Raw genomic sequence first — 24,371 nt, 5'->3', positions numbered from 1 at the left:
ATCTAATCAATATATCCCTCAGAATTTAGGCTATCAATTGCTTTAAAAAAAGTCAATCAAGGTTTGAGAATAAGAACAAAGAGGAGTAGGCTACTAAATAAATGATTCATCAATAAAGACGTTAGCTGCCTGTTTACAAAATGTTGGTAAAAACAACGTTCTCTTTGCAATCCAGTCACCATCGCAACTTACACAAGTCAGTCAACAGAACACTTTTTTTTTTCTTTTTTTTTTAACCATTAATACTCAATACTAAACTTCCTTAATAGGTTTTCAATAAATATAAGGTCTCTTTTATATCATTACAAAATATGAACCCTCCATATCTGAACCATTTGGTTGCTTCCCAATTGGCGTCCTATTCCCTACAGCAGGACTGCCTAACCCTGTTCCTGGAGAGCTACCGTCCTGTAGGTTTTTGCTCCAACCCTAATCTAGCACACCTGATTCTAATAATTAGCAGGTTGATGAGATTAATCAGGTCAGTAACACCTGGGGTTGGAGTGAAAACCTACAGGAGGGCAGCTCTCCAGGAACAGGGTTGGGCAACCCTGCCCTACATTATAAAGGGAATAGGGGTGCTATTTGGGACGCAGTCTTTGTGAACTTTTTGACAATCATGTGACCGTAAATGAAGACATCAACTAACCTTTAAAAAACACACACACATACACACACACACACACACACACACACACACACACACAGGGCCTGGATCCAATCCACTGACCACTTACAAACGGTGCCATGAAATTGTATTGTTAATTTACAGGCATTAATTTTTCCCTAAATAAGCACATAGTTAATGCTGAAAATATGTGTAAGACATAAAACAAAGACTCTTATCTTATTAACCAAAGTCATTACAAGAGCATACAGTTCAGAGGGTTAAAATATTCCAGGCAGGACTTCAGTGGAAAAGGACAAAAATACATGGGTCATACAGAACCAGAAAACCTGGGAATTTTTCTTGTTACAAAAGTAATTGGTCTGTCCACTCAAACAAAAACATTTTAAAAAAATACCCTGTTCTTAAAAAAAAAAGATTTGCAAATAGATTTTTTTATATTAAAATATATTACTTAAAATATATTACTTTCTTTAACTAGTCAAACATAAAAAAAAAACGAGATCTGACCATTTAGTTTTCACAAGGTGACTTTGGCATGTTACCATGGAAATTATTTATATAAAATATACCGGTACTCAGCAACTATCTTTAGTTTTAGTCAGATCATTTCAAAAATACGATTGATACATTTAGATTTTATAATTGCAATCACCATGCATACCCATATGATGTTCCTTTGCTTTGTATGTAGTAAACTGTACCTCTACCTCCCTATCAACCTGTATATACCAGGAGCCTATACTTTGAATGGTTTCTTGATAGTACAGCATTTAGCGTTTAAATACAAATTTTTGTGTAGATTCTTTTAGAGATATAAACTCTTTTGCAATAAAAACATATCATGTTGGATATAATGTTGGATATGCTTAAGCAACGTACATAAAGCTTAGCTAGAGAAGGAATTTCTAAATATAGCTTAATGAAAGCCAATATTTACAAAGCAAAAGAATAATACAAGAACAGAAATCTTCATTTTTCTCCCTTCTTTCTCTGAGTGTTTTAACTGTCCATCACGGCTAATAGTTACGTTGCTACACACAAACAAGCATCCAAGTATGAAAACAAATGTGTCATGAGACAGAATATCTATAAGTCGAGGCTTTAGGAGGAGACAATGTCGGTTCACGGTGTCGGTAAACTTCACCAATGATCTTAGACTGAAATGGGAAAGACCTTAGTTAGTAGCCTTGCCCCAGATCTGTTAGTGCTGTATTGACAACTCCTATGGCCACTGTCATAAAACAATACAAACATATCTGGAACCAGGCTACTCAGCTTGCTCCTCGAAGGGCACTATTTATCAATTTATCTGTGAAGTGCTTTAACTTTTCATCACCATGTTAGAGTACGAAGGCTGTACACTACATGTACAGTGTACACTACATGTCATTCAAGTCCTTTGCCCAGTAACTGTTAGTACTTAGAAAAGCTAAGTGCAATCATTATGTGACATAATCTTTTTTATAATCAAAATTATAATTTCAAATATCTATTGTCTTTTTATATATCTTTAAGAATGTTTCTAGTACTGTAAATATATAAATGATTGATTGCACCCTTTAAAATCTATATAAATCAGTATATTTGTACTTCCCCAACTACACGCAAACCACAACGGGTCTATGAATATACATTGAACTCCCTTCTTCACCTTTTAAAACATCATAACTTAAACTCCACAACAAGGAGTGGCAGTCTTTAACATAATAACATTGTTATTACGCTCTACAAAAATAGCAACATTCATTTTTTTCTAACTTTTTAAAAATCTAAACTATCTTTACAAAAATATAGAACAACAACATGTCCAAGTGCAAAGTATTGCCAAGATTCAACATATCTCAAGTCTGAAAGGTGCAGATTTGAATTGAACTGATCAAAACAAAACTACTACTGTGAATTGCAGAAAACAGACCACTCTTTTTCAGATCGAATAGATGAAAGAAGACTATGATCGTCCAGTGTAAATGCTTTGCCCCCCCACTGAAAACCATGGGTTGGGTTGAGTATGGCCACTGTGCATTTTACCCTGGTAACCATGGTTCGGGTCAATTCCACTTCAATTTAGTCAATTCAGGAAATAAACTGACTTTGCAATTCCACTTTATTTATTTTTTAAAATTAGAATCGGAATTCAAATCAGTTCACTTCCTGAATTGAAATGGAATTGACCCCAACCCTGCTGGTAACTACGTCTTGACAATGGTAGATGACTTGATGCTGATTTGTTCCTTGGTGCAATAATAAAGATTTGAAACAAATCCTTTCTACATTTATGACATTATTATTAGTTTTATCGTACCACTAGACACGAGACACAGAGTTTCGAAGGGCCAATGCAATCGTCATGGCAAAAGGCCCCACACCCTTTACACATGATCATAGCTTTGAGTCGGCAGTAGCATTTAGACTGAACGTCCTCTATACCAGATCCCGCCATAAACCCCTGCTCTGGAGACCCCTCCCCCTGGCTTCTGTGGTCCAATGGGTGACCGGCAGGTATGGTAGTGACGGTCACTGAGAAAGACATGACACTGCTGGTGCCACTGCCGCTGTCCCCACCACTACCTGACACAGAGGGGGAGGCGCTGGAAGCGGTGCTTGAAACAGCAGCACTGTGGTTCAGACTCAGAGCGTGAGGTACAGACATGCTGATGGTGCCACCGTAGCAGGACCCCACCATGGATTCCTGATTATCGATTGGAGGTCTCTCGGTTTGAAAGGCAGACGAATGCTGGTGAGTACTGGGGTGACTGGGGTCCATGGTCCCCACGTGGGGAGATATAGATACCCGATATGGCTCACAATGACCACCCAGTTTACTATTGCAAAGTTCCAGGTGCCACCTGTGCTGTGATTGGGTGAAAAGGTTGGTTTCTTTGGCTCTTGCAGAAGTGCCACTGTCTCTCTCTGTACTGGCTGAACTGTTGTCCTCCTGCTCCGGTAGACAGCCCTCCACCGATGGAGACTCAGATTTTATCCTGGAACAGTGTTGAAAGCCCAGAGCTTCACCCATTTTTGTGATTGAGAAGCCCTGCTGTTCCATCTTGACTCCTCCCGCTGAGTTAGAATGAGAATGAGGCTTATTCTCCACTGACTCCTCCCATTCGTCAGCCAGCTCCTCTCCCTCTGTGTGTTCTCTCTTCAGATTGGCCTGAGGGGTCAGTGAGGTGTTAGCGGTGGCCAATGGGTGGGAGCTTTTACTGCTCTCTGAGCCTCGTCCGTACGTGGAGACATTGAGGAGGTAGTGCCCTGACATGGCAGGCCTGGACATCCTCTTCCGTCCAGGGAACCCAGCGGAGAACCGGGGACGGTCCCCACACTCCTCCTGGTGCCCCAGATTACAGGCTCCAAACTGGGTACGCTGAGCCCCGCCTGCGCCTGAGACCCCATACGGCTGGTTCTGGTGCTGCTGGGTGGTCCTCTGCATCAGAGCCTGGAGGATCTGCTCCTGGGTGTCTTTGTTAGGTGTTTCCCTTTGATGGTGCTGGAGCTCTGCCAACTTAAATAAGGGAGACTGGCCTATGGATCCTTGCTGTTTAGATCTACTGTAGTCATCCACACTACCAACGTGTAGGTACTGACTCTGGCTTTCACCACTGGCTGTCCCGGCTGTGCTGTGGGACTTTATCTTCCATTTGTCATCATGGGAGGGTTTGGCCTGGGCCACTTGGACCTCTGCCTTGGCCAGCGGCTTGGGGAGGATCTGTTCCAGAGGGATCTCTTTCCCCTGGAGGAGAGAGGTGACCAGAGGGTTGTTGGCTGGGATGAAGTGGCTAGCCCTGGCTGCCATGGAGCCTCCAGATACATACTGGCTCTTCACACCACACACAGATGAAGTGTAGCTAGAGGTTGACTGGGGACCTGATGGGTATGATGTATGTTGAATGTTCCCATGTTGAGGGCCCATCAGAGAAACTAGGTTCATGTTACCAGCAGAGTAGCCTCTCTGTCGGTCATCAGTGAGAGACGCTCTGCTGGTGTTGGAGCTTCTTTGAGACAGGCTAAGGTCAAAGGGCACAGAGGAGCCTGATTGGACAGAACGGGAGTGGGCTGGTGTGGTGACTGCATCGGGTGATTGACAGGTAAATTGACCAATGTTGCTGCTTGCTGGCAGCCTGGTGGTTGACTGAGACTGGGTGGAGCTTTGGGTGGAGAAGGAGGGTCTGGAGTGGAGGGTCTGGGCTGAAGCTCTATGGTTTATTTGCTCTCCACTGCCTCCTCCTGGTCCTGGGCCTGGTACTGCACCTTTAGAGGAGGAGCTGGCTGCAGCTGCTGCTGCATGTTGGGTCCGGGCTAGCTGGGCTTTAGCCTTGATGTCAGCCAGAGTGCGAGCACCAATGCGTCCGGGGCTAGGACCAGGGCTGGGACTGGGACTGAGGGAGACAGGGAGAGGGGTCTTGGGGGATACCTGGGTTGGAGATGCAAGGACTGGGACTGATAGGATTCGCGACACAGTAATCTGAAAAACAAAGTGAACAAGAAATACATGTTTTTTGGGGGTTTTTTTTATGTGTGGGCCTTCCTGGTGTTAGTAAACACAGTATTCGTACCTGAAGCTTTTATTCACCACAAATACATTCCAATATACAATATTAAATTGTTTTAAAAAATGACTGTTTACCTTAAGCGGAGGCACTCTCTGTGCTGTTGCTACTGTGGCTGCTGGAGAGGTTACCACGGATACTGCTGGTGGAGTGATGCGGGCCCTCTTCTCTGGAGTCAGCTCTACTTCCTGTTCACTGGATGAGGACTTCCTTTTCAACGGCTCCGGGGATGGGGTGGTGGATACAGGGGTGGATACAGGGGTGGATACAGGGGTGGATACAGGGGTGACTGACACGGGGGCTGAGGCTCCTCTCTCTGGTGTAACGTCAACATCTTCCCTCCTCTTCGCACTATGCTTGTCCACGCCCAGAGGCTCTGGCTTTGGAAGGTCGATGGGCAGTGATGAACTGAGCTTCATCTGGGGGCAGACCTCTGGATGACTCTCCTGGGCAGGGGATGGTGGGATCTCAGGGGACTGGCGGATCTCAGGGGTCTCAGGGGATGGTGGGATCTCAGGGGACGGGGGGATCTCAGGGGATGGTGGGATCTCAGGGGACTGGCGGATCTCAGGGGTCTCAGGGGATGGTGGGATCTCAGGGGACTGGCGGATCTCAGGGGACGGGGGGATCTCAAGGGATGGGGGGATCTCAGGGGATGGGGGGATCTCAGGGGACGGGGGGATCTCAGGGGACGGGGGGATCTCAGGGGACGGGGGGATCTCAGGGGACGGGTGGATCTCAGGGGATGGTGGGATCTCAGGGGACGGGGGGATCTCAGGAGACGGGTGGATCTCAGGGGATGGTGGGATCTCAGGGGACGGGGGGACCTCAGGGGACGGGGGGATCTCAGGGGACGGGGGGATCTCAGGGGATGGGGGGATCTCAGGGGACAGGCTGATCTCAGGGGATGGGGGGATCTCAGGGGATGGGGGGATCTTAGGGAACTGGGGGGTCTCCGGCTGGGCTTCTTTCAAATCCTGCTCCTCCTCTTCCTCCTTCTGCTTCTCTCCAAGTGGAACCGTTGAGGTTGAGTTCACCACATCCTGTCTCCGCACAACAGCTGCCTCCACTGCCACTATAGGTAGGGATAAACCTCTGCTACGAGTCCTGTGTCTGGGGTACTCAACCTCCAGTGTCTTCTGAACGATCTTCGCTGGCAGCACCGGTAGTACAACTGGTAGTACAACGGGTGGGACTGGTACTGGTTCTTCTTGAACAGGCTCTGGCTCTGGCCTTGGCTTGGGAGGCTCTATAGGTTTATATGGAGGTTCTATTGGTTTACATGTCGGGTTTATGGGCAGTGATGATGATCGGAGCCTCCTCTCTGAAGAGCGAGTCTGGCAGCTGTTAGCAGGGATCTTGGGATCTAGCAGTGGTGGACCAGCAGGACGTGGCTGTGTTGGAGGAGACGACTGGGCTTTGGTGGCTGAGAGCTCCAGACTGAGACCAGATTCAAGCAGCTCTTTGGATTCCTCTAAGCTGAGTCCAGAGCTGGATAGGAACAGAGGGAGGGAGGGAGACATAGAGAATGAGAGAGAGAGAGAGAGAGAGAGAGAGAGAGAGAGAGAGAGAGAGAGAGAGAGAGAGAGAGAGAGAGAGAGAGAGAGAGAGAGAGAGAGAGAGAGAGAGAGAGAGAGAGAGAGAGAGAGAGAGAGAGAGAGAGAGAGAGAGAGAGAGAGAGAGAGAGAGAGAGAGAGAGAGAGAGAGAGAGAGAGAGAGAGAGAGAGAGAGAGAGAGAGAGAGAGAGAGAGAGAGAGAGAGAGAGAGATCAGACAATTGCATAAAGAAAGGATAAATCAAGAATGTTGAAAGTATATAAATTACAAGTAGCAAGTTTGGTCTCTGAGAAATAAAGCTTGATATAACAAGAATTGCCTTATATTTTAAAGATTCAAGCCCTGAAAAATGACTTACTTTTCACCATAGTAGCTCTCAAAGAAGCTCTCCTTCCAATGCTCCACCTTCTTCTCCTTTTCAATCTCCTGACGCATTCTCAGCTGCAACTCAGGAGTGAACTCACCTGGGTGGTTTGGAAAATATAAAAAGTTTTACGAGACATTTAAAAACCGAGTTTATGGAAATATGAAAAATATCATGTTTAATGAAAACTTTAAAAAGGTGAGTATTAACACATTTTATCCATGTTCTATTTTGAAGCATAAACACAATAGCCTGGTCCAAGATCTGTTTGTGCGGTCTTGCCAATGGTCATTATCAAGCCAATGACCATTAGCAAGGCAGCACAAACAGATCTCGGACCAGGCTAGAAGGACTGACCTTCTGCCAGTCGTTCCTTCCAGGACTGAGCTGCTGATGTGAAAAACTCATTGTTCAAGGCAGAACTGGTGACCTTCAACAGACCATCCATACAGACCTAGAGATACAGACAGAAATATGTATGTACATCATCACTATCACCATCATCATCATTATCACAAGCAGCAGCATCATCATCACCATCATCATCATTATCACTATCACTCTCATAATCATCATCACAAGCTGCAGCATCATTATCACTATCATAATCATCATTATCAATATCCTCCTCACCATCCTCCTCACCATCATCATCATCAAACTGCAGCAATTATTATCCCTATCATCATCATCATCATCATCACCATCATCTTCATTACCATCATCAGTATTTGCGATTATGTCCTGCAAATACCTGGTACCTGGGGTGTATTCATTAGTCGGATCCCGTTGCAAAATGTTTTGTCTGTTGAAAAACGTTTTGCAACGGAAACCGTTTACCGTTTACTCCAGGAACCAAACAGAGCAAACGGAACGAAACGGGGAGGAACCTACCTGAAACTGTTCAACATAAACTTCAGTTTTCTTTGCAAAACATTTTCCATTTGGAGTAAACGGTTTCCGTTGCAAAACGTTTCGCAACAGACCAAACGTTTTGCAACGGAATCCGAATAATGAATACAGGAATTATACAGGTGGACGATTACAGGAATTAATCGCATGTTGAGTCTCTTGGTTTTAAACCTCTCTGTCGCTAGAGACCTAATGATGACTAATATGTCCCCACCTGTTGGTCGACCTCAGGCAGCAGAGACCTAATGATGACTAATATGTCCCCACCTGTTGGTCGACCTCAGGTAGCAGAGACCTAATGATGACTAGTATGTCTCCACCTGTTGGTCGACCTCAGGTAGCAGAGACCTAATGATGACTAGTATGTCCCCACCTGTTGGTCGACCTCAGGCAGCAGAGACCTAATGATGACTAGTATGTCCCCACCTGTTGGTCGACCTCAGGCAGCAGAGACCTAATGATGACTAGTATGTCCCCACCTGTTGGTCGACCTCAGGCAGCAGAGACCTAATGATGACTAGTATGTCCCCACCTGTTGGTCGACCTCAGGTAGCAGAGACCTAATGATGACTAGTATGTCCCCACCTGTTGGTCGACCTCAGGCAGTAGTGTGAGTAGACTTTGTTGGCACTCTGTGGGCAGGACAGAGAAGGTGTGTTTGTTGATCAGGGCACGTAGGTTGGTGTTAACCAGGATAGAGTCTGGTGTCTCAACGTCTATCTCTGCACATTTGGTACGCTTCAGTTGCCCTGGAGACAACAACACAAGAGAACAGTAAATCATACAAAAGAACAAGAGAGGATACAGAGACTTGGTACTATACTGAGCTTGGTTCTATCTGTTTGTGCTGTAGACAACTCCTATGGTTGTTGCTATGTTTGGCATGTCAATGACTATAGGAGTTGGCAAGACAGCACAAACAGATCTGGGACCAGGCCAACAGACTGGCATGTATACGCCTACTATATTTAAATGACAAAGACAAGCTGGATGACTCTACTACTGACGTGCACTGAGTCGACTTGACCTCTGGGACATCTTCCTGGTACCAGCAGCAGGACAGGAGTCTGCTTGGACAGACAGAGAGAGAGAGGAACATGATTTGATTTGATTTAAACACAATTCAGCCACACAAATGGATACACTACATTTAAAATCCTTTTTTTGGAACTGGATAAGAAAGAAAGCTATAACCACACTGCTTTGTATAAGGGTAGAGACTAGTGTTAGATGTGAGATGACCACTGATCATCATCGATAGGGATTGTTTGTGTTTCCTGTAGGCTTCTACTAAGGATGTATATAAACAACATACTGTACTGGATATGTCGACGTCTGACACCTACCGGTCTTAGTGGCGATGGTGTCAGCCATGTCCTTGACAGTCTTAAGGAGTAGTCTAGGGCTGGAGGTTGTGGGCATGCCCACATGTCTCCGCTGGTTCCTCTGCTGCTGCTGCTTCAGGGCCTGTGGAACAGAGAAGAGGAAGAAGGAAAATAATAGATTATTTACCAGTGATGAATGTCAGCTCCTGTCATAGACTCTACGTGGCATAATTAAGCATTAAGGCCCGAGGGGGTGTGGTATATGGCCAATATACCACAGCTAAGGACTGTTCTTAGGCACGACACAAAGCGGATACAGACACAACGCAGATACAGCCCTTAGCCATGGTATATTGGCCATATGCCACAAACCCCCGAGGTGCCTTATTGCTATTATAAACTGGTTACCAATGTAATTAGAACAGTAAAAATACATGTTTTCTCATACCTGTGGTATACAGTCTGATATACCACGGCTGTCAGCCAATCAGCATTCAGGGCTCGACCACCCAGTTTATAATTTACATTTTGAACCAAATGTGTAGTGTATATTATGTGATGTAGTCAAGAATCATCACCACTTCCACTATCGCAAATTAGTCATACTGTATAACAGGCAAGTGATTTAAAAAACTCCACAATGAAATAAGTGGCATTAGCCTCCATTTTCACGTGACCAAATCATTCACTATTCTTCCTTCTCTCTATTGTTACAGTATAACAGTTACAGATGGAAAATACACCCACTGTCTACTCTACTCTGTGTGCCTCACCTTGGAGCCAAATCTTCATCTGACTGGGGTTTATTTTTGCCTAATAAACCCATAAAACTGTTCTTACACACACACACAGCTGAAAATTCCACAGCAGTGCAGATGGAATTAATTACGATCTGTGCAATCAACTGAAATCTAATTATGTGGAGCACAAAAGGCTAATTGTGCGTCCACAATGGCACCCTATATAGTGCACTACTTTTGACCAGGGCCAGCATAGGGCTCTAGTAAAAAGTAGTGCACTATATAGGGAATAGGGTGCTATTTCAGATGCATATTGTGACCAATGGTTTGTGAGGAAATTAATACAAAGGCGTTTATTTTCCCCTCTCACCCACACCCCATTATGTTTTAAAATTACTTACACAATATGTTTTTGTAACAAAGAAGCAGTTAAATTTAACAAGCACCGTGAACGTCATGCGTGCATTTATTCTACAAAACGGGTGTTTAATTCTACAAAACAGGTGTTTTAGTCTACAAAACTGGTGTTTTAGTCTACAAAACTGGTGTTTTATTCTACAAAACTGGTGTCTTTAGCCAAATTACAGCAATTAGAGCTATATTAGCACAGGGAGCATCACTGAGACTCAGGAGGCAACAGGTCAGCAGCAGTACTTTATTTAACCTTTATTTACCCAGGTTAGTCTGGTTGAGAAAAAAATATATTTGACATTTCTATTAACCAGTGAAATCGAGACCGAGGGCAATACCTGTTTGAGGGCCTTCTTGCTGTGTTTCTGTGAGGGAGAGATGAGCTTGCTGCTGGGGACAGAGGGAGATGAACAGCGTGGCTGAGGAGACGAAGGATCAGGCGGCAGCTTGGAGGGCCCTGGGAAGGAAACACAACATAGCACAACTTAGACAGACAGTGAACAACACATTATTAGGCTTAGAAACATCAACCCCCAATGTTCACATCCAAAAAGCTGATAACATCAACAAGAAAACACAAGTTGGCTGCTGATTTTAGTGTTTCAGTTCATCTTTAAGATGGATATACCAAAGTAGATATGTTTTTTTGACCCCATACACTATCAAATCTATGTTGCATCTAGATATTTAATTAATTAAAAGATTGAAGAAAACATACAAACATTTGGCCTAGATTTTTTAAACGAAGAATCTTTGTCTTTTCAACCGCCAAAAAACCCCACCTGTTAGTAGTAAGATTACTTAAAACAACAGTTATTTCCTGTTTTTTTACAAGGCTTGCGCGTTCAATTCTCACTCACCGTAGCTGTAACCCTTTGACTTGTGTCTCTGTGGTTCTTTTGATAGCATTTGCTCGGATGGATTTTTTTGCATTGGTATTAAAAACAATAACAACAGAAAACAGAAACAGAAAACAAGATATCCTTGTGTTCAGAAGATATGCTATTACTTTGTTTCAACGGTTCCTTAACTCGTTCATATGTGTACATGAGGAAGTGTTCACAGATCTGGCACAAACATAATAAAAAAATTTAAAAAACTATTTCCTGTTATAACAGGAGAGAAATAATGACAGAAATGGCCGAAACTTCATCTCCTTCTAAAGTGTTACTAAGATGGGAAACAGTCTGATGTATGTACAGTATTTATCACAAGATGTAAAGCTGCAAACTCAATAGTGAAAATAGAAACACCACCAAACTTAGTGCTTGGGTGGACCGGCACCAAAATATAAAGAGTATGGTCGGCAACTAAAATGAGCATCAGCACCTATTTCAGTCAATTTCAAGTGCTACAATAATATAGCCTAATCATCATGGGAAAAGGTGAAGCTGAAATACAGGTAACTACCAAATTCTACTCTATCATTGACCTCCATACAAAGACTCCTCACTTCGTGGGCTTCTTTTCGTGGACAGATTTTGGGTGGATTAAAACCTTTCACTCCGCCTCTTCCTCTCTGGGGCAGGCTATGCCCCCATAGGATGACAATGCCCCCATCCACAGGACACGAGTGGTCACTGAATGGTTTGATGAGCATGAAAACGATGTAAACCATATGCCATGTCCGTCTCAGTCACAAGATTCTGGAGCGGTGCCTGAGACAGCGTTTTCCACCACCATCAACAAAACACCAAATGATGGAATTTCTCGTGGAAGAATGTTGTCGCATCCCTCCAATAGAGTTCCAGGAACTTCTACAGTAGAATCTATGCCAAGGTGCATTGAAGCTGTTCTGGCTCGTGGTGGCCCAACACCCTATTAAGACACTGTATGTTGGTGTTTCCTTTATTTTGGCAGTTACCTGTATATCCTACCTCTCCTCCTCCCCATCTCCTCATTAAAAGGAGAGTGATGTTGTAAATATATTGTGAAGTAGTAGCGTACCTCTCCTCCTCCACCGTCCCCTCCTGCCCTCCTGGTTGTTAGTGTTGTAGTTGTTGTTCTCTGTGCTTCTCTGGGAATCAGACAGATTATCACTACCGTCCTCCTCTGACCCCTCCTCAGACAGCTCCTTCACCTCCGACCCCTCCTCAGACAGCTCCTCTGACCCCTCCTCAGACAGCTCCTTCACCTCTGACCCCTCCTCAGACAGTTCCTTCACCACATCCCCAATGTCCTTCTACTCACAGACACACAACATACATATATATATATATATACACACATTACACACTAATTATCTGGCATATATTACATTATACACAACCACATAGCACACAGAACATATACATAGTATTAACCAATTACAGTACACACAACATACAGTACACATTGTATACATAATATACACACACATTATATAACATACAGTACACACCCCCATAAGTTATTACACACCCCCATAAGATATTACACACCCCAATAAGATATTACACACCCCCATAAGATATTACACACCCCCATAAGATATTACACACCACCATAAGATATTACACACCACCATAAGATATTACACACCACCATAAGATATTACACACCACCATAAGATATTACACAACACCATAAGATATTACACACCACCATAAGATATTACACACCACCATAAGATATTACACACCACCATAAGATATTACACACCACCATAAGATATTACACAACACCATAAGATATTATACACCCCCATAAGATATTACACACCACCATAAGATATTACACACCACCATAAGATATTACACAACACCATAAGATATTACACAACACCATAAGATATTACACAACACCATAAGATATTACACAACACCATAAGATATTACACAACACCATAAGATATTACACAACACCATAAGATATTACACACCCCCATAAGATATTACACACCACCATAAGATATTACACACCACCATAAGATATTATACACCCCCATAAGATATTACACACCACCATAAGATATTACACACCACCATAGAATATTATACACCACCATAAGATATTACACAACACCATAAGATATTACACACCCCCATAAGATATTACACAACACCATAAGATATTATACACCCCCATAAGATATTACACACCACCATAAGATATTACACACCACCATAAGATATTACACACAACCATAATATATTATACACCACCATAAGATATTACACACCACCATAAGATATTACACACCACCATAAGATATTAAACACCCCCATAAGATATTACACACCACCATAAGATATTAAACACCCCCATAAGATATTAAACACCCCCATAAGATATTACACAACACCATAACGCGGACTGCTTTGAGTGACTCCTAACATTCAGAGCAATGAACAATGTTTCATGTGAATGTGTAATTGTTTGATAAGCTTGCTGTGTGTATCATAATGTTGCTCTACTTTTCATTCTCCTTCCACAGAGAAGCAGTGTCATCATACATGCTTTTAACATCTCATCATTCTTTACAAAGTGGCACTGACTATTAGTACAAAAAAAATGTAAGGCATATCTGAAAACTCTATGTCAATCTCACTTGTCAGCATTCATTTGTTACATGCGTTTGAGTCATAGAAATTAGAAACTGACCTTCAGTGTATAGACCCCCATTCGTCCAGGTACTTTGTAAAAGATCCCTTCTTCACCGCGAGAGTTGGTGTGGAGCATAGCATTAAGACAGGCCAGTGGGGAAGTACCACTAGATAACAGGGGAAGAGCCAGTTACACTCAATGAATCAGACAGCTGACTGGCCACTGGAGGGAGGAGACAGCAATGCCTGGTTCACAATAAAGAGCCGACTTCAACTGTACTGTGCTGGCTCTGACCTTTTCTTTTCACATTGCCATTTCCAGCATAGTTTCAGCAACTATGGTGGATGCATAGCCAGGCCTAGCTGGCCAACCCAGTACAGTTCGGCTTGGCCTGGCTCAGTTTGACCCTATAGTGTGAATCAAGCACCAGTGTACTGTATTCAGAGTATAACAACTACTGATGAAATGATTAAGCTGTGCTGGCTGAAATAACAATACCTAACATGCAATAACATGTTCGTAATGCCATGCTGTTCTTCTTGTTACAAGTTGTAAATAACATGCAATTGAAAAAACAAAACAACATTTTAGTGAGTTTGTCAAGAGAGGGAGTTGGGCAAAACTAGCTTTGTCTTACCTTCTAGATGACAAGAGTGAAAAAATTAAAAAAAGAAATGAAATCATTAGAATTATGTGAATGTAATAATTACCAACAAGAAAATGAACATAAAAAGGGAAAGAACATGAGCAATCAATCATAAAGAGGACATTATGCCTGGCTCTTCAGAAACACAACTGGGCTGATCCTTTATTCATAAAGAGTCTCAGAGTAGGAGTGCTTATCTAGGATCAGGTCCCACCCTGTACATGTAATCTTATTCATTGCGATATAAAATAACAAAACTGATCCTAGATCAGCACTCATACTTGAGACACTTTATGAACACGGGGCCCTGATCCTGTGTATCAAAAATGAAGTCCAAACAGAGATTGGGACTAAAGGAAGCTAAACAACGAGTCTAAGAAGGGACCTTTTCCTTTGAGAACACACAGAAGACATATGAGAAACGGTTCATTTACCTGATCTCTTTCAGTCTCTCCCTCTGGATCACCTGTAGGATCTCTTTGTGGCTCATGGGTGTGTTCGGGTACTTTTCCAATACCTGAGAAAATACAGCACAAAATCTGTCAATGGATTGCAGTGTAATAATGTGTAATACATGCATAAAACCCCTTGGGAATGTAAACAACATCTAGCCAAAAGACAACAACATACTTCCACCTGTCCTAGTATTTACATTGCTTATGGTGTTACTACACATTATCAACCCACCATTCTATAGTTGTGCCTAGGGGTATGAAATTGCTCTGACGTATGAGGTCAAATGAAAGACGCTACAGCATGTCAAATGAGCAAGCTTCAACTGAGGTGTTCTATAGTATCGGTGCTGTCATGTCATTGCTCTGACTCTGAATAGAAGTAATGATTTAGAATCAGTTTAGCCTTTTAGATCACAAGGAATAAGATTAGGCCTACATAGACAGGGAGGACCTGATCCTAGATAAGCACTCCTTCAGATGCGACCCCTGAGTTTTTAAGTCATTATGGTGTGGTTGGTTTAGACATGAAGTCAAGCTCTGAGACTGAGCCTGTCGACAACTCCCACCCAATGATGTAGCTATGTACTGCATGCCTTTGCCCAGAGTCAAGAGAATAGATGGCTTGATTGGAATAAGACAGACCTCAATGACCTCATCAAAGCATGATTCACTTTCTTTGTGTGTGTATTTGTGTAATAAGAGAAAGATTAAGCTTGACCATCACACCACCCACCACCATCATAGCTGATGTAGCCTAAAATTATAGCCATGACATGTCACAAAGGTTTTCATATGAATAGTAGTCCTGTCAGCTACATAGCTAGTAGCCTGGAAACCTGACGTTGAATTGCATTGAATTGTATGTTGGCAGAAATGAGCGTTTGAATCAGGAAAGTTTCCTCTCATGGCCTCTACAAGCCAGAATGTTGAATAAAATGATATTTTAACGTACTTTGCCGGTTGTCGGTGTGGTTGGTTCTTTTGGGGATAGGAATGTGAGACAATATATCCACAGGAAAGTATAATTACGTAAAGTTGATGTAATTATACTTTCCTGTGGATATATTGTCTCACATTCATACCACGAAACGGACCAACAGCAAGGACAACCGGTAAAGTATGTTAAAATATCATTTTATTAAACATTCTGGCTTGTAGAGGCCATGAGAGGAAACTTTAATGATTCAAACACTCATTTCTGCCCGACGTAGAATTCAACGTCGGGTTTCCAGGCATCTAGCTAGTAGAAGTAGCTACACTACATTACCAAAAGTATGTGGACACCTGCTCATTGAACATCTCATTCCAAAATCATGGGCATTATATATGGAGTTGGTCCCCCCTTCGCTGCTATAACAGCCTCCACTCTTCTGGGAAGGCTTTCCCCTAGATGTTGGAACATTGCTGCGGGGACTTACTTCCATTCAGCCACAAGAGCATTAGTGAGGTCAGGCACGGAAGTTGGGCGATTAGGCCTGGCTCGCAGTCGGCGTTCCAATTCATCACAAAGGTGTTCATTTCATGAAGCTCTCGACGAACAGTTCTTGTGCTGACATTGCTTCCAGAGGCAGTTTGAAACTCGGTAGTGAGTGTTGCAACCGAGGCCAGATGATTTTTACGCGCTGTGTGCTTCAGCACACGGCGGTCACGTTCTGTGAGCTTGTGTGGCCTACCACTTTGCGGCTGCGCCGTTGTTGCTCCTAGACGTTTCCACTTCACAATAACAGCACTTACAGTTGACCGGGGCAGCTCTAGCAGGGTGGACATTTGACGAACTGACTTGTTGGAAAGGCGGCATCCAATGACGGTGCCACATTGAAAGTCACTAAGCTCTTCAGTAAGGCCATTCTACCACCAATGTTTGTCTATGGAGATTGCATGGCTGTGTGCTCGATTTTATACACCTGTCAGCAACGGGTGTGGTTGAAATAGCAGAATCCACTAATTTTAAGGGGTGTCCACATACTTGTGTATATATAGTGTATGTCAGTGTGTTTTGCTTACAAAATGTAACAAGCAATGATTTGCTAATACGTGTAGCTATAGCTAAGCATTTTACTAATACTGAATGACCAATACAGTGACCAGGTAGCTAAAACACCTTTATAAATAGTTTATAAACACTACTGATGTACTAACGTTAGCTAGCTAGCTATAGTTAAATTGCTAGCTAGCTAACTACAGTAGCTTAGCAAAGCTGGCTACCATGCTAGCTGTCTTTCATTGGTCATTAGCTGACGTTATAGCTTGTGTCCACCGACATAGGGCGATTAGAACTAAGCTGGAGATCTAGACACTTGACAACGGGCATGTTTCAATGTATTTTATTAGTTCAGAACAAGCTGTAAAACTGAATTTCAGAGCTAACATAGCTTGTTAACAGGCTAGCTCTACGCTCGCGCAACACTTTGGTGTTTACTTTACAGCGCAAGACAGACCGTGGGTATTATGCTCACGTAGGTATGCGGTCGAAACAAGAATAATGTATCTTCAGAATTTCCTATCTACAACTTCAGCAACTAAAGCAAGCTACATGGACACATTGATATAGCTATTTGCTGTAAATGAAGCCACAAGACTGTCAAGCAAATATTGATGGACTTCCAGTGCTTCTCTAACCGACAAGTAGGCCTCGCTTTGCATACGCAACATTTCGTCTGCACCAGCGGGTCATGAACTCATAAACACAGTTGTACTAGTGGGAGCGAAGGGAAAACAAGCACAACAAACGTTGACTAGAACGACAGTAAATACCGTTTTAGCAGCTTCTGCCCATGTCCTCCCCTTCTTCTTCTTCTGTCTCTCCCTCATCGCTGCGGTCTTGTACTGATTAGTGTTGAATTTGACAGTGTGCTCCTGTGTTATGTTGCTTTAGTTACCGCGCAAGACCCACCGCTTCTGCCATATTGGTATTTTACTGTAAGGAGTGTGTCATGTGACCCCGAGAGAGACGTAATCTTACTGTACAAATAGAGCTGTCACTAAACACGGGAGTTTTGATAGAATACACATTTGTTTTACATCTTAAAGCATATCTTTGTTATTAAAAAAATTAATTAAAAAATGACCATAATTTTACTGTAGTTACTGTAAGAAAATTATAACATTTTGGGGAGATTGGGGGCTCAGGCTAAAATATAATATAATAAAATAGAATATTACCGAGTAAATCCTCTAAAAAAACGTGAAGGCAGGTGTTTTCCTTTTCTCCTATTTGTTGTGGTCAATGGCAGTTCATTCATCTGAAAGACAGGTATTTTCTGTATTCCCTAAACAATGTAAGCTCATACAATTTATGTTATGTAACAGTTTGTACCATTTATTCTGATGTTTCTGTACATCAAAAGCTAAACATTACTTTAGTCATCATCAGCACAAGCTATAATGATAGCAAAAAATTATCAAAAAAAGAAAAGTTCAGCAGTGCAATATTTTCCACAAATGCAAATTACTTTTGGTTACAGACCAATTGTGTTTGGTGAAATAATATACTATGAAATTGTTGATTGCATAATGTAGACAGCAAATAGGCTAGGTCAAATATACAGGTTAGGACAAGAGGATTCTAATATCCCATACATCTTTCTATAAATGTGAAAGGATTATAAACAATGGCACTAGCAATCTACTGTACCTCAGTGCTAACAATGCGAGTGAAAATGACTGGAAGTGAATGTTAGCAGTACAGAAAGTTTGCCATCAAACTTGGAAAATAAACACAATCGTAGTAAATTTCAGTTAACTACTCATCAAACACGTAGCATAACTGTTTTACTGTCATTCTATTAATTTAAACGTTTAACAAATTATCTACAGCCACTTTACTACTTATTTCCTGTCCACTGGTCACATGTTTTATGCTAATCATGTAGGCTCTGGTAAAAAGGAAATTGTTTATTTTCTAACGCTGCCGCATGGAATTATTACATTGTCCTAACCTGTATATTTTCGACCTAGCAAATAGGCATATATGATATACATTGGAACATTGGAATGTTCTAGAATCTAGACTCAGGGGCCCCCTGGAATGGAACCTTCCAATGGAGTGTAGATGGCTGAGGAAGGTCTCTGGGGGTGAGGAGAGCACTGGGTCTGGGGCCCTGATGTTATAGAGCTGGATGATGAAGAGGATGAGACACATGAAGAGGATGAGCGAGGTGCCTGGTACCTGGGAAGGAAGAAGAGGGTATACATGTTACGTATTCGGCTGGCAACTTGAGTATCTTCTTATATGGATCCTTTCATATGGATTTTTGTTTAGCTGCAACAAAGATTGTCAAAGAAATGCTGTCTCAAGAGTAGGCCTAACATAGCAAAAATAGTTGTACATCTATTCTGTTTTGTTGAAACGTGTCAGAAATCAAATTCCGATATGCATGGTTCTAAATGCTGCCAATTATTAGTAAAGTAGGTAGGACAAATCACGTAACAGTTAATCAGCAAATACTGTAGCAACTCTGAGTGTCCTCCTCTACAGTTTTAAATCATCAGGTTACTACAGGTAACTCACCTGGTTATTATAGGTACTGTAACTCACCAGGTTACTACAGGTAACTCACCTGGTTATTATAGGTACTGTAACTCACCAGGTTACTACAGGTAACTCACCAGGTTACTACAGGTAACTCACCTGGTTATTATAGGTACTGTAACTCACCAGGTTACTACAGGTAACTCACCTGGTTATTATAGGTACTGTAACTCACCAGGTTACTACAGGTAACTCACCAGGTTACTACAGGTAACTCACCAGGATCGTGACTTCCGGACCCTTCTTGATACAGTGGTCCTGTCCCTGAAGGGGACGTTGGCTAGCAAGTCTCTCCTGGGACTACCAGGACCTCCAAAGGCCTGCTCCAGGTGTGCTCCGTTAAGGTTGAGGTTGTACATGCTGGGTGGGCTCATATCTAGCTCCAGAAACATCACATTCTCAGCCTATAGAAATAATGAATGAGAGTGAAAGAGAGAGGGAGTTTAATATAACACATATTTGGGTGTTTTCGGAGCCTTTGTTCATGTGTTTTCATGGCCCCCATACTACACAACGAGGATGAGGAAGTGATTTGCCGTTTGGGGTAAGTTTCTCAAAAACAAGTGAAATCACAAAAAGGTGTCTGGACCCTTCTATAACATGCCATTTACGTAAAACATTTAGATTTGGTTGTAAAAAAAAGAAAACTTTTCCTTTAAATTCAATCTCAGATATGAAAAATGTTCCATAGATAAAAAACCAAGCACCAACCCACCCGGTATCTAGATGGAGCTCCTGTTGTGACAGCCATCTGTGCATATTGGCTGATAGGTCTCTTGTATCCCACCACAGACGTGGGCCTTCGCTTCACCTGATGAGCTGATTTACTGCAATAAGATGTGCAAGGGAGGAAAGGCTAGTTTAGAAGTTGGTTAAGGAGTGCAAAGAAAATAATAGACAGTATCTTAATGTGACAAAGTAACCTCGATTTCATATTTCAGAAACAACTGACTTGAGATACAAGGAAATAATCAAATTGTGACTACCCTCATCAGGTGATATTATTGTAACTGGCGTTGCAGAGCTGTCCTTTCAGCACCACAACGTTTGCCCTGGCCACCGCTACCTTTATACAGTACCTGGCCGATTAGCAGGGCTGTCCTTTCAGCACCAGTCAATAATATATGTAGTACCATTGCAATAACAGAGTATTAAATTCATAGACTAGTATAGACTAGTATAGACTAGCATAGACTATCTGAACTCACTGACCTTTCTGAAGGAAGGAAGGGCCTATACCTCCACTGGTCCTCCTCACTGTCAAAGTGAAGCCGGTTCATAATCTTGTTCTTTTCTTTGGGAGGGATGAAATTCTCAATTAAGAGATACCTGCAGGTAACACATAAAAACATATTGTGAAAAGTGAACCAATTGGGGTAGTGTGTTTGCGTGTGCGCATGTGTGTGCGTGCCTGTGTGATTATACATTATTAATACTCACTTGAACTTGAGTTCTCTGGTGAGTTCATTCTGTGTCTGCTCAAGCTCCTGTCTAGTAACTACATGCTCATCAATGACATCCCCAATCTCTGCCTTCACCAACTGCAGCTTGGCATACAACTGGATCAACGAGGTAGGAAACACAATAGGAGAACACAACCATTAAAATATTAACATTCTAATCAAAACAACCAGAAATGAGGGAATAGGATTTTGCATCAAAACACTGTCTAAAATCACTTTAAATTAAACATAAGGTGATGATAATGATCCCTGATGGGCTTTAGAGATATGGAAGGACTGGTTAGCAGGGTTGGGGTCAATTCCATTTCAATTCCAGTCAATTCAGAAAGTACACTGACATTTCAAATCTCTTCAATGCTTTTCAATTAGGAAAATGTAGAATTGGAATTTGGTTTACTTTCTGAATTGACTGGAATTAAATGGAATTGACCCCAACCCTGCTGGTTAGTCATCCATCTTACCCTCTTCAGCTTCTTGGTCTTGAGATCCACCTCCTGCTGCAAGGAGGAGAAGGTCTCTCTCAGCTCTCCTGTCTCCTCATCCTGAGCCATCACCTGCTGCTGGATCTCTCTTTCCCGTCTTATCTAAATACAAATACAAATAAAAAGTACTTTTATTTTCCAGTGTGGGAACTTCCTTTGTGTAGTCATGTTTAATTCATGCAAACACAATAAAGCGAGGCCTAGCCTGCACACAAACAATATACGATTTGAAAAAAAATATCATAGCCGCTCTCTACGGTGCTGACCAAAATCTAAGATATGTGAACACAGAGAAAATAATCAATGAATAAACCTGCATGTACATCGAGAAACATTAAATAATATCGAATTACCACTTTCATCATGGTCATCAGACACAGCACTATTTCTGATATACTAGAGGGATAGCCTAGTTGTTTTGTGCCTTCTCCATGACCCCCTCAATCTATCAAATGAACATAGACTATTGGTTTATAGACGACCTCTCACCTGTTCTGCAATCTCTTGCTTCTTCAATTCCAGCATCTTCTGTTGCTCATTAGTGTGGTCAATAATGTTCTTTCCCCCAGCCAATATTTTGCTCTCCATAGCCTGGAGAAAGATACATGGCCATATGGATGGTTGATTATTGGAAAGACGGACCCTCTGTATCACCAATAAATAATGTACCATATTAAACATGATCTCAAAATGCACATTATTGTCTCATATACACAGAGAAAATAATATATTTATTGTCACCTTATATTTCTCAATAATCTTTTCCATAGCTTCCTGTTCCTTCTGCATGTCGTCCATCATCCTTTCCTTTTCCATCTGCTCTTTTTCACCAAATGGCTTCCATTTCTCTCTGGCCCCTGGACTGCTATGGGTACTGGTGGGAAAAGCCTTTTTGGGGCTATCCTCCACAGAGCTAAATCTATGTATTGGTATTCTGGAGGTTACAGTTGTTTTGGGACTGCCTTCTACAGAGTTATCCACGGAGTTGAATCTACTTATCCCTTTTTCCTCCTCTTCTTTCACCTTGCTTTCATCTTCTTCCTTTATATAGTATTCCTCATTCTGCTTCCATTCCGCTTCCAGTGCCTTCCACAGTTCCGCATCCCTTTCTCTGTGGGCTACATCCTCAACAATCATGCTTTTAGTCAGTCTTCTGCTATTCCTCCTTCTCCTCCTCCTCTCCTTCGCCAGCATCCCTCGCTCCTCCAGCTGGGCCTTCAGGCGGGCGATCTCCTCCTGGAACTCTCTCAGCAGAGCATCCTTTGGATCCTCGTTGATTTTGGGTTTGTTCTTTATATTTTTGGCCCGGTTGGCATACCGTAGGGTGGTCAGGGATTCTTCATAGTGCTTGGACGCTGGTCCCAGAGTGGCTACCATGACTGTCTTAGCATTGCCACCCAGTGAATCCTGGAGTAGACGGGTCAGTTTAGAGTCCCTGTAAGGGATGTGGGTGCTCTTCCCATCCACCAGAGCTGAGATGACATTACCCAGTGCTGAGAGGGACAGGTTGATTTTAGTGGCCTCTTTCAGGCGCTCCCCTTTAGCACCTGTCTTGCTCTGGCGTTCGCTGCCAGCCAGATCAACCATGTTCAGCTTCCCAACCCGTATGTGGTCCTCTCCATCTGCACCTTTCTCACTGCACTCCACTGTGATCATGAAGATGGCATGGGACCGCGAGCTGCGTTCGTTCATGTTGGTAAACCCCACAGACCTGGACTCATCTCCTATGTTCATGACATGTTCGAGCTCCATGACATTCTTGGTGACAACCGAAGACAGGTCTTTGACATAGACCCCTGAATCTGGGTTCTCTTTGAGATCTAGTTTCTTGTCTTTACATAACAGATCCCTGACCTCCTCCCGATAGATCTCTAGATAGGATGCCCTCACTAAATATTGCTGATTCTGAGACCTGGAGATCTGTGTAAAAATGTGGTTAAATGAATTTGGGATGATCCCTCTCTCATTGTCTGTGGGCATACCTAGCATCGTGTATGTTTTACCTGTCCCAGTCTGCCCATAAGCAAATATGGTCCCATTGAATCCTTGTAACACGGAGTCTACAAGAGGTCTGACAGTATCGTCATAAATATCGCTCTGTTTCGACTCAAAGTCGTAGACCGCATCAAAGGTGAATGATTTCATGAGCTCTTCAGGTGACGCCCTCGGGTTCCTCAATGTGATCTGCCCCAGTTCTGAATTCACCTCCAATATGTTATCGTTGTCCATAGTCTCCTCTCTCCTGTTAAATGGGCGGCATCGCACCACCACCTTCACCGCCTCGCACGGTTTCGGTCTCGACATATTTCTTCCTTGACCATAAAAATTGATTCCTCCGCAACACAATCAAAAGCTACTGTATGTCGCTAATAGCGCATCAAGATGACTCATGTTGCGCCTCTTCCTCGAAGCATCCTCCGCCGAGCGGTACCCAGGTAAGCCATTTCATAGCCTTCGCAGAAAATTGTAACATTCTGTACTCGGGCACACCTAATCACACGGACGTAGACTACATGTACTTCCTCCGACGAATATCCTTGATCCTGACAACGATAACTGTCTCCACCCTTAATCGGCATGCACCGCACCAAGGCTACATGATACAAAGGATGCTGCGCCACCACCGCTAGAAAATACTGCCGTCAGCCAGTCAGCCCACGTCCCCAGTACACACCCTTCCCTCTGCTGCAGACAATAGGAACAAGGCACGTCACTAACAAAACACATTGGATTAAAGCGAAACCTTGTAAACAGGTGTAGCCTAATACAATTATTTAATACAT

At 42.8% G+C, this 24,371-nt stretch overlaps 2 protein-coding genes across 3 annotated transcripts; both read right to left on the bottom strand.

Moving 5' to 3' along the window:
- Positions 1-524: 524 nt before the first annotated feature.
- Positions 525-18,845, bottom strand: LOC121544254 (putative Polycomb group protein ASXL2). The gene is made up of 13 exons (XM_045209043.1): positions 17,867-18,845; positions 15,092-15,174; positions 14,649-14,651; positions 14,069-14,177; positions 12,434-12,668; positions 10,825-10,943; positions 9,357-9,477; positions 9,018-9,077; positions 8,596-8,759; positions 7,456-7,552; positions 7,093-7,198; positions 5,256-6,669; positions 525-5,093 (listed from the first exon to the last, which is right to left on the bottom strand). Exons 1-13 carry the CDS (start codon positions 17,921-17,923, stop codon positions 2,925-2,927), a joined length of 4,737 nt encoding a protein of 1,578 aa, XP_045064978.1. The 5' UTR covers positions 17,924-18,845; the 3' UTR covers positions 525-2,924.
- Positions 18,846-18,939: 94 nt separating this feature from the next.
- LOC121544654 (kinesin-like protein KIF3B) lies at positions 18,940-24,276 on the bottom strand. 2 transcript variants are annotated; one of them, XM_041854684.2, is made up of 8 exons: positions 22,330-24,274; positions 22,078-22,179; positions 21,568-21,690; positions 21,084-21,202; positions 20,856-20,972; positions 20,359-20,470; positions 19,863-20,047; positions 18,940-19,280 (listed from the first exon to the last, which is right to left on the bottom strand). In XM_041854684.2, the coding sequence occupies exons 1-8, from the start codon at positions 23,890-23,892 to the stop codon at positions 19,124-19,126; spliced, it is 2,478 nt and encodes an 825-aa protein (XP_041710618.1). In that variant the 5' UTR covers positions 23,893-24,274; the 3' UTR covers positions 18,940-19,123. The 2 variants fall into 2 exon arrangements, with proteins under 2 accessions (XP_041710618.1, XP_041710619.1); XM_041854685.2 differs by having other exon boundaries at positions 19,194-19,280; positions 19,841-20,047; positions 22,330-24,276.
- Between the last annotated feature and the right edge of the window lie 95 nt (positions 24,277-24,371).

The sequence above is a fragment of the Coregonus clupeaformis genome, chromosome 29, assembly GCF_020615455.1.
Source record: "Coregonus clupeaformis isolate EN_2021a chromosome 29, ASM2061545v1, whole genome shotgun sequence".
NCBI lineage: Eukaryota > Metazoa > Chordata > Actinopteri > Salmoniformes > Salmonidae > Coregonus > Coregonus clupeaformis.
Note: the sequence above shows the minus strand (reverse complement) of the source record. Positions and strands in the feature narration are given on the sequence as shown.